Consider the following 11,359-nt stretch of genomic DNA (forward strand, 5'->3'; position numbering starts at 1 on the left):
CCCCCCCCCACAAATTCCCTTAAAATCCCTACCAGACCTAAAGGGCTGGTATGGATTTTGGGGGGAAAATCAGGAAATTTTTTTTCTGTTTTGCAGACTGTAAACAAAAATGTTTTTTATTTTTTTTGTCTAATGTCACTTTGCTGCTACAAATATTAGTCCACAATGGAAAATTCGTACAGACTACCCTAATGAATTTGACCCGAATCCTGAAACAAATTGACTTTCAGACCCGAATCCCGAAAAACGTAATAACAGAAAATCTGAATGAAAACTAAACGAAAAACACATTTTTTGCCAGTGCACATGTCTAATAAGCATGCGTCTGTGTGTGAATGCCTCTCCCCTGAGGAAGCTACAACTAGGGAAACGCGTTGGGACCTGTTAAACAAGCACTGCACAACACATCCATTGATCAATGTCTTATCTTTATATACTCAAAATGGGATCTGGAGTCAGCACCATATCTTCCAAATAAACCATCTACATGGTCGTGCGTTTTGACTGTTGGCTCACCACGAATGTGTTTTCTACATTGTTTTTAATGTTTTATGATTTTAAATTGTAGATACAATAAAATGTTTGGTTTTTATATTTATTTTGTTCTGGGGTCAAAACCCCATTCTTCACCTATAAGTTTAGTTATCCTACTCTTTTCTGGGGCTGAGGTACCCTCCACCAGGAGTTTGGAGTTGTTTTATAGAGACTATTACATTTCTCCTTGTGCCAGTACAGTACTGATTGTGTGTCTGTGGACATGTTTGTGGTATACCAGCATGATGCTGACTGTGTCTGATTGTGTATCTGCCCACATTACTGGTTAAACCTACAGTACTTTGGTTGTTGTATCTGCAGACCTGTTTCTGGTCATGTCCATTTGGTACAGATTGTGTCTCTGCTCACATTTTTGGTTATATCAGTATGGTAGTGATTGTGTCTGCAGACATGTTTCTAGCCTTGTCAATACTGAACTGATTGTGTCCCTTTAAGAGCACAACACATTTTTTCCCTTTTTTTCTCTATTTCATCCACAAGTTAGCCCCCTGAATGATTTAAAGAAGTGGAAACTGGCCTTTTGTTGAAAACGTTTGAGCACCCCCGGGTTAGAACCTTTGTAGGTTTTACATTGCTGTCTGTGTCCCCTCTTTCTATTTGTCTATTCATTTCACACAACACAGAAATGGGAGAGAGTAGAGTGGCAGAAATAGGGTCTAATTAGGGCTCCACTTCACTTTTCAATGTCCAGCCACACGTGGGAAAGGCACAAGACCTGTAAATGTTACCTAAACTGGGTAGAACGATCATCTTCTTCTTTCCAGTAGTTTTCAGGAGTGCTTCCAGCGCTGGTGCTGGTCTCTGATCCATCCCTGACTCCTCTCTCTTCCTAGCACTTCCTGTCCCACGGAGTCTGTGCGGGTGCACGCTGCCTGCATTGACTTACACTGTGTCTCTCCCCTTCTCCTGGCCGAAGATCTGTAGTGTGCATGCGCCCGCCCCATGAGACTTTGCGGTCGCCCGAGAATCCTTAGATCTTTGGACAGGAGCACGCGGCAGAGACACAGGTAAGTTTAAAATGGGGATGTTCAGATACAAAGTACTGTAATGTGGGTACAAGTACAAGTACAAGTACATGTACAGATATTTTTCCAGGACTAGACTAGAGACAAACTGAAAAGTTAGGAGGCAGCTGTCATTTTTAAGGAGCATACGGAGCTCTTGGGATTTGTATATCTCTGTTTTAATGTATGATTTTTTTAATATAAATATATATTAGGGATGCACCAATACCATTTTTGCAAGTACAAGTACTGATACTTGTCCAAGTACTCACAGATACAAGTACTGATACATGTCCAAGTACTCACAGATACAAGTACTGATACATTTTTGTTTATTGTCATGTGACAGTTTTTCTAAAATAATATAGACTAATGATTGCAGGACAGTGGTGGAGCTCCAGAGTAGTTCTCGTGAAAATGCCAAGTATCGGCACTGGTATGTGAACATCCCTAGTTTAAACCCTTTTCTTAACTTTTTTTAATGTTTTTGCATATATCTACTGCTTGTGGAATTAGTTTTTTTTTTGGCAAAAGAGAGCTTCTGCCAAAAATCCCTACTGCCCAGCATTTATTTATTTTTACTGAATTTACTTCCAATTTAACTAACATTATGCATAATACAGTAAATGGAAAGTAAAATAAACATTGTAGATCAAACAATGGATTGAATGGATGAAGTTGTTTGATCTACACCACCAATAGCAAGTCTAAATACACTGTAACAGGTAGGGTGCGGCGGACAGGACATAACAGAAACATGCTTTGTTGTTTTTTTAGGGCATACCTTGTATGTCCAATGTCCAGAACTGCTTAACATGCAATATTTTATATTTACCTGATGTAAATAAAGAAAATAATTTGTCTTTAATTGTATTTTTCTAAGTTCTGACTACAGTGAATAGAAAAAACATTATGAACAAAATCACTATACATTACCTTCAAATAAAAATGTTTGTGTCTAAAAAGATCCAGTGTGTTGCCTGTTTTTTATTTATTCCTGAGCTAAAGTCACAGGAAATGTTCATTTAAACTGAAGTTAGCTAAAACGTTTTACTTAAGAAGTGTAATACTGATAAGATCTGCCAGACTAGCTTGTGATGAACTATTATTCAAACTGGAAGAAACAAACTGTTGGGCCCATATGATGGTGTGTAACCTCTGTACCACATCTAAATTCTGGACAAACAGTATAAAAGATCACGGCTTCATTGTCTCACATAGCATTTAACAATGTGAACCTTTCCATAAAACAATTACAACACACAGTTCACCCTTAATGAAGCTGAGTCACTAGAGTTCAGGCAATACATTTCTAAAAAGGAAGCATGCATTTCCATCAATGAAAGCAGATGGCAGACCGCTTCCTGCAGAAGTTTTTTCTGTGTCAGCTGTAAGATACAAAGTTTCCTTCTGGCCTGACTTTTGTAACCATAACTTAGTCCAATTTCATACAAAGTTTTACAGTAATCCTCACCAATAAAACATAGAGTATACATTGTTTGTTGCTACAATTCAACTAAGTAAGCAACTGTAACCAACCATATACTGTGTATACTGGAGTAAGTTCCATTCTTTTTTTAGTATAAGTAAGTTCTATATTAAGAATGAAAGTATTAGCACTACTAATCTTAAAAGAGAATATCAACACTACTGGGCACACTACCAAAATGAAGGATGAATATGGATGCTGCCCTAACCTTCTGAAGATGTCAGTTGCCTGGCTATAATACATTTTGACATGGAATGCAGATCGGAAGATCGGCAGTCTATCTTTACTTGCTGCATGCTTGTTCTTTTAGTTACTCAAAATGTTTAAAAGCCATTGGTTATGTAACAACTAGCATGTGTGGCAGGAGGTCAGTAATGGTAGCCTTCATGGTTCTCTTAGTACAGGTTTCCTAGTTATGTTATTTGTATTGGCAGTCTGACACTTTGAAAGACAAGATACTACAGCAATTTAAGATTGTGATGCAATTAAACGATTTTGGAATTTTACATCTATCGTGGTGTGCATGTGCTATAAGATCAAGAATACATGGTGACAGCTAGACTTGACATCTTTTGGAGTTGGTAGTTGCCTGGTTATAGGCTGGTCAAAGTATTGTTTTTATTGTACTGCACACAATGGCATTGGGCTGACCACTAAACCTACTTGGCTACTGATATTAAAGTGTACTATAGCCAAATCTTTTTTGGCTTTAGTTCTCTTTTGGGTCACAGGAGGACATTTACTAAGTCAGCATCAAGCAAGCATGTAGCCCGCTTAACTATCTAAAAAATCTAATGAATGCTCCGAAAATGATTTTTTTCGAATTGAATGCTTCTGGTGTATGGCCAGCTTAAGGCCAAGGAAAGGCACTGTTCTTAGCTACTGATCTCTTAATATAATAAATATTAATTGATACGTCTGGTTTTGTATAGGATTTAAATGATCTATTTTGCACAAAATATACCATTGTGATCATATAAAGGTCCTTGGAACTTTATATGTTGGTTGGCCCTGCATACCCCGACCTGACAGAGAAAGCCTCTAATCCTAAATCTTTCAATTTTACTGGATGGATCTCCTTGGAAATTGAAGACATATAAGAATGTCTCACAATACCTTGTGCTTGCCAATCTCCCTTTACTTTACAGTCGGGGTAGACAAACTCCAACCCTCCAGCTGTTGTGGAACTACAAATCCCATAAGGCAATGCAAGACACTGACAGCCACAGCAGAGGCAAAGACATGATAGGATTTGTAGTTTCACCATAGCTGGAGGGCCATCGTTTGCCACCTCTGATGTATTGCTTTGAAAACTCTTCAGTTGTCCAATAGCAGAACCAGTGTTTTTAGTACATTAGGGCTGTCAGAGGAGATTGTACAGTATATACAGAGCATGGAAAATGGGCTTCCCCATGAGCTGCCCGTTAAGCACCACACAATTTCCCTTCAAAGTTGTGGTTGGTGTAGAAGACAACTGACTGGCCAAATATAAAATGGGCAGAAGAGCGTTCCTTTATAGCCTTGTGTTGGCAGGAATAATTATTCACATGTCTCTTCATTGTACAAAAGTAGAAGATGTGTATTTACTAAGGTGGATGAAGATGAATAGCAGTGTAGGAGAAGTGACAACAGCACTCACTTCATGAGGAATGCTGCTATCAGTACTTGATGCAACAAAAAGCTATTTACTCTAATTGTACCAATGGCTCTGGGGGTTATAAATACCTAGCAGATTAGCTTGCACACTTTGGGGCAGAATAAGTACATTTCTCCAACTGCCAAACCATTCTCAGGGGCCTATAAAAAAAATCCCAGAAATCTCCCTTTATCCTTATTGAATAGCTAAAATGTATACAGCCTTGGAATGTGCGTCTTTAATCAACCATTTTAGTTACAATAGTGTCTATGGGCAACTTCAAGATTTTGTACAGGAAAAAGTGAATCCAATAGAATTTGGAGTTGCAATGACAGGGTACTACACTACCAATTAAAGCAAATCTAAACCCAAGAACCCCCCAGAACAGGAAGTTTGTTAGGACTACAGAATCACTTTGGTATGCCCTTCTAATCAAGCAAAAGGAGCATGGTGGGGCCGCCCCCCCGGACTTAGAGACCTACTATAGAGCCACTCATCTATCCCACCTAGTGGCCTGGTTTGACTCGCTTGATCCTCCCCTCAGGGTCACCCTCGAGAGGGACCTTTCCCCAGTCAACCTAACTAACCTTCCATGGCTGCCCGCTGACCTGCCACCTCGCAGATCGGACCTTCCTTTCTTCGTGCCTTTGGTGCTACGGGCGAGGACCACCACGATGGCTAGATATAACCTCTCTACATTTCAGGGCCCTATGACCCCCATCTTGGCCAACCCAGACTTTCCTGTGGGTTGTTGTGTGCCCACCTTTTTGTGCTGGAAAGCCAGGGACCCCTCCTATGTGTTCCACAGCCTGCATGGAAATGCCTCAAAGTCGCTGACTGCGTTGTTCGATCCAGACCCACCTCCACGGGCAACCTGGTTAGCCTATTTTCAGTTCCGCCACTTTGTGAAGCTTTTGTCCTCTCAGGGCAATCTTTATAGGCCGCTCACCTCCTTTGAGGGACTTTGTGCTGCGGCTTTGCCGCTCCCACATCCTGTCTCCACGCTGTTGCACTTCCTGATCTCCGCGACACGTGGGGATTCGCTTTATTACTTTGCGGCGTGGGAACGGGAACTGGGGATCGTCCTCTCAGAAGATGATCGACGCAAAAGTCTTTGTTTCATGCATAAACTCAGTATGTCCTCCTATGCACAGGAACGGAATTGTTGACCAGGTGGTACAGGTCACCGGTCAGGATGCATCAAATTAGCTCATTAAACCCAGACACCTGTTGGAGATGTCAGGCTTATATAGGTACACTGACGTATATCTGGTGGAGCTGCCCCATGCTTCTGCCCTTTTGGCGAGCCGTCTCACATGTCTACTCACGAGTGGTCTCTAACGAAGTCCTCATCACACCTAAAATGGCACTGCTGTCCATCTTTCCGGGTACCCTGCCCCCAGTTTGAAGTTCAATACGTATCCTACGATCCTATGCAGGGGAAAGGACCCTTATATGCCTCGTTCACTAATTCTGCTGAATGTTAATGTCCTCCATGTATTACATTTTATGTGGCGGAAGTTTTATTGGGATTTGTATTGCCCAAGGAATGTGAGATAGATGCTATATTTTATGTTTGTTTGTTTTATGTTTTATGTACCTATGCATCCTACAAGGATGTTTCTGTGAAAAATCTTTCAATAAAAACTATTTCTGTAAAAAGGACTACAGAATCACTCTGAGGAGCTATCCCTATTTCTGACAGGATCAACAGGTAGTTGTGTTTTTCTTTTTTTGCACTCTGGTAAAATTAACAGAACAAAAAGGGGCAAATAAGAGAAATTCACTGTTAGGCTTTACATACACATTTGATTCCTCCATGGAATTAAAAAGGAGGGTGATTCTCAATGTTTGCCAAGGAACCCCTCATTTGCCAACAGTGACAGTCTGCACTAAGCCCCCATTAACACCTGAGCATTTTGTTTCCTGAACCAAATCAATGTTTAATTTAAAGAATCCCTATATTTGCAATGGCGTCCATTGGCACCTGAGCATTGTGCCGCTTGTCACTTGTACCTCGAAAAAAAGTATGAGTTTCTTTTTGGACAGAATTGTGCATTTTTGGCCCCATAGACTTCAATAGGAGCCCCTAAATAACATCTGTAAAATTTAGGTAGTGTAACATTTTGTGCCCTAAACCAACTTCTCCTCCTAGTTTGCATTGGCTGAAACGCAATTGTTCAAGTCTGAAAAAAGCTTAAAAACCACCTGAAAGCGCTCATATTTATGCTGGCCACACACATTACAATCTTATTTAGATGTACCAACAAGGATGTAGTGCAAGTGCTTACCTGATTGGATATAAACTGATTGGATAGTTTAGCTAGGTTCTCATATTACATAGTTTTGGCAAATCTAAAGCTGATTGTATAAAGATTGCATGGTCAGATTGTAACGTGTTTGGTGATCCTTCGGTACGAATCGGGTCTTAGCTGAGCGACTAAATGAAGGCCGGATGACACCCTCGCGTGTCGTCATCGTGTGTGCGCGTGACGTCACCTAGCACGTGCACGTGCGCGGCCATCTCATTTGACGCCTGCCGTGGCCATCTTGGTGATGGATGCTGGCAGAGAGAGAAGGGGACTTTCACCCGGTGGGATGAGGTATGCTGCCAGGTCCCCTCCTCTCTCCTGACACTGTCGGGCTCTCGCTCCGTGACCAAGTGCCCGACTCTTTAGAGGGGGTGAAATGAAAATGACTGTGAGTCATTTTGTTGTCACCCGGGTGCGGGCCGCACCCCCCTTGTGACGCCACTGACTAAATGCCCACCTTTCTTTTCAGCAAGCTTTGCATTATTCTACGCTTACCTGAATGCTACATTGCTGCATTTGGCCCCATCCTGCTTGTTGACTTAAGCTGAATATACACGGTTAGAATTTTGTATGAACGTTCAAGCGAAAAACTTAGTCAGAACATTCGATATGCCATCAGAGACCTGAGCAATGTTGTCGTTGGACAAAAACCACAGCTGGGTATACGTTAGATTTTTATTTCAGCAACAGATTCCTCTATCCACACTAAACAGCGTGAATGGAGGAATTTCCTCGCTGCAACCATTGTATTTGACAGTTGACCCAGCCAGCTGTCAAATACCTGAACAGTGGCTGCATCTGATTGGATGCAGGCGTTGTTTGGACGACAATTTTCCACCTGGCTGATTTTTTTATTTGAAGGATATCTGGTGCGAGACACAGGACATGGTTACCCAGTGAGCACATTTTCTCTGATTCTTGATGAAATTCACCAACTTTAGAATTTACTTAATTCAAGGAAAATCTTCCATCCTACGCCTTCGATTATTTTCATTGCTACAATCAAAAACAATCATCTATTTGACTCCATTAACGATGAGTAATTCTTTAGAAACAAGCCTTTCAAACAAAGTTCTGTGTATTCCCAGCTTCACACTGATGGTCCTACTAACTTTCTGCACATATTAACACACACAGAACCATTCTGATATCATTCAACACTCTTTCCTCCCTGGCATTCCCTACAATGAAATAAATCTAAAGTACATAATATACTGTATACCTTTCACCTAGTGACATTTTATAATGGAATTACTTAACATGGCTCTGTCTTCCTTTACATTTGTCTTGCTTTAGGGTACAGAAAATAATAATAATAATAATAATAATAATAAATAAAACACATAAGACAAAATCTTGTTGTAAAGTGGTTGTGATAAACTCCCAATCCATGTGTAGTCTTTGCAATCAGTGATGTTATCTGTGTCCTCCTAAGACAAGCCAAGTACTTACCCCAGGATGTAGCACAGGACTCCAAACTGGATGAGTCTGAAGGTCAAGCCGACTTTCTTGTCCCGGACTAGGACCATCCTAGGGGTGTCATACTCAAAGAAGAAGTTGGAAATCTCCCTCTTGATCTTGTCCGCCATGGTGCTGATAGCAGATCACAGTGCAGTGTCTCAGTCCTGGATTGTTCGTATGTGTCAGGAGGGATGGAAGGAAGATGCTGACAGAGGTGAGCCTGCGTGCAGCACATTCCCCAGGACTCCTCTGATAAGATTGGGGGAGGCTCAGACAGGGGCGTGTAACTGCACTCTGCAGTCTGCGTACAGGAAGAAACATCGCTGGGGTTTACCAGAAGTGCAAACTTATAGGATAGTTCACATACATGTGCGATGGAATCATTCTGTTTTGTGTTTATCAGGGAAAAGTAGCAGACACATAGCTCTGACTATGGGACGATTAACAGATCGATGGCAGTAAATTATAGCAGTGTGATAAGAGTCAGCGGAGGTCTGTGTCAGACTGACTGAGACAGGAGAATTCTGTTTACCCATTTATGCATTTGGCAGGACTGATCACTGGAAAAAAAAGCAGCCATGGGCTATTGTGGGATCGTGTTTTCCTGATTTCTTTTTCCCAGTAAGAAACAGAAGAAAGAGAAATGGCTTAGGAAAGGAAGAGACAGAAAGAAGAAAGAGAGAGACACACACACACACAAAGAGAAAGAAAGAAAGCCTAGGAGAGAGAGAGAGAGACGGGGAGAGAAGAGAAATAGAGAGATAGAGAGAGAAAGGTAGAGAAGTAGAGAGGAGAAAGAGGAAAGGCAGGGAGAGGGAAATACAGCAATGGAAAGAGAGAGACAAGGAGCAGGGGAGAGAGGAAAAATAGAGTGATAGAGAGAGAAAGGTAGAGAAGAGAGAGAGACACACAAAGAGAGAGAAAAAGCCTAGGAGAGAGGAAGAGGGAGAGAGGAAAAAATAGAGCAATAGAGAAAGGTAGAGAAGAGAGAGAGAGGGATAAGAGAGATATAGAGAAAAATGTAGAGAAGAAGGGAGAGGGGGGAGGACTAGAGTAGAGAGAAAAATGGAGCGAGAAGGGGGATAGGGAAAAGGAGAGAGGGATAGAAAGAGAGGGGGAAAGAGAGAGAGATAAAATGAGAGAGAGAGGGAGAAAGTGAGCGATAGAGAGAGGGAGAGAGAAAAAGAAAGAGAGAGCTTAGAAAATACTTATTTCATATGCTCCCCAGCTCCATCTAGTGGCCTCAATGCGGTATTATATTACATTCAATGTGCATTTTGAAAGGCTTTGGGAATAACTCACCTTCACCATGTCTTTTGCAAGACAAATTCTGTGTCCTGAGACAAAGCTTTTACCAATATTTACTGCTTCGGGACACTGTGCAGGCTCAACAGAAACTTTGTTGTTGACCCTTCATAAAGCAGAATTGCAACAGCTAGAAAAGGAGTATTATCTTATTTGCGTTGTCTTGTTGAATTCTTGTGTTGGGGCCACAGAGCTCCCCTGCATATATTAATGGGAGCAGGATCTTGGCCAAATTTCAAAAGATCAATGGGATTTTATTCTACAAGCAGGTTTTTCTTTCCTCTTCCAGGAGGCTAACACAATATACACAGGGTGTATAGGACCACTGAATGGTTATTTAAATTTGGCCGCAGAGATACCCCGCTATGCCCAAAATGTATTAGGGCCACATGTTGTGGCCATGCCCAAAGTTATTTCAGTACTGGCACGATGCAATTGCCCTTTTTAACAGTATTTTTGCTATACATCTAGACATTGTACCTTTACTTTGTATATTGGGTTTATTGAGACTCTGGAGGATAATCGCCTCCTTACTTTTGCAGTCATCCAACTTCTTTTCTTGGCCAGGAAACATGCGGCTCAGCATTGGTTGTCATCCTCACCTTTCCAGACACCCACCCCCCTCCAGGTGTGGTTAAAGAGGAAATGTCTTACCTTAAGTTAGCAAAGCTCACAAAACAGGGTTGTCCCAACAAATTTGAAAAAATATGGTCAAGCTGGCTAAATTCACATTTAGTGGCAAAACCCAGCTCAGTGATCCGCATGCTACAATAATATTCTATCCTCACAAGGTCTTCCTTCCTCTCCACTTCCGCATTAATAGGTTATAACGCATAGCCCTGGGTACACATCTGCCACTGATATGTGACACTGGACCTCCTGTGACCTGGTATCAATGGCAGGCTGTCCTTTCCCCTAGTATGTCTGATAGGCTCTCACATATACAGTATAACTGCCCATGTCAATGGAAATACTTTTTGTACATGTAGCCCCTATAGATATAGTTATATGTGTTCATGTGTATATGTGCTAAACTGTTGTTTTGAAGTTGCTCCTAAAGGGTTCTAGAGACGTACCCACCTACCCAGACTTGGTGAGAGAAATTCGGGAAGAAGAGGCCGTTTTGGAGGAAAAATACCAGAGCAAGCAACTGACCTGAGGATTGGTGAGAGGCCTTTGGCCATTTGACAACCTGTTTGCTGTTCATATCTGCACTACAGTAAGGGCCCCAATGCCGGCTAGCTTAGGACACCACTACTGGCCAGTAGTATAGGGAGGTTCGGACATTGTTAAAGGGAGACCTTAAAGGGATATACACCCCATTCAGGGGAAAGCCTTTAGAGACTTTAGAGACAACTGGCCTCACATACCTCAGTACTGACAGCAGATAGCTGCAGTTACTGGGTCGCAGAGTGCCTCAGCCTGTTGATGCACATTATTGTTGGGGATTTCTGTCATTACTATTGTATCATAGTTGTTCATCTCTGATTTGTCATATAAAACTGTTCAAAGGTGTGTTGGTGTGCTGTGGATCCACGCTTTGGGCGGTACATTGGTGTAGGGGGATAGAAATATCCGGTTATTCAGCGGCTCCTTC

At 41.7% G+C, this 11,359-nt stretch overlaps 1 protein-coding gene across 1 annotated transcript in view; it reads right to left on the minus strand.

The window, feature by feature from the left end:
• Nucleotides 1–8,585, minus strand: part of P2RX1 (purinergic receptor P2X 1) — a 54,434-nt gene extending 45,849 nt beyond the window's left edge. The window contains exon 1 of the mRNA XM_018553370.1: nt 8,449–8,585. Within this exon, the coding sequence (XP_018408872.1) occupies nt 8,449–8,585 (137 nt within the window). The remainder of the gene's footprint in view (nt 1–8,448) is intronic.
• Nucleotides 8,586–11,359: the final 2,774 nt, after the last annotated feature.

This window comes from Nanorana parkeri, unplaced genomic scaffold (assembly GCF_000935625.1).
Source record: "Nanorana parkeri isolate BGI_ZX_2015 unplaced genomic scaffold, ASM93562v1 scaffold118, whole genome shotgun sequence".
NCBI lineage: Eukaryota > Metazoa > Chordata > Amphibia > Anura > Dicroglossidae > Nanorana > Nanorana parkeri.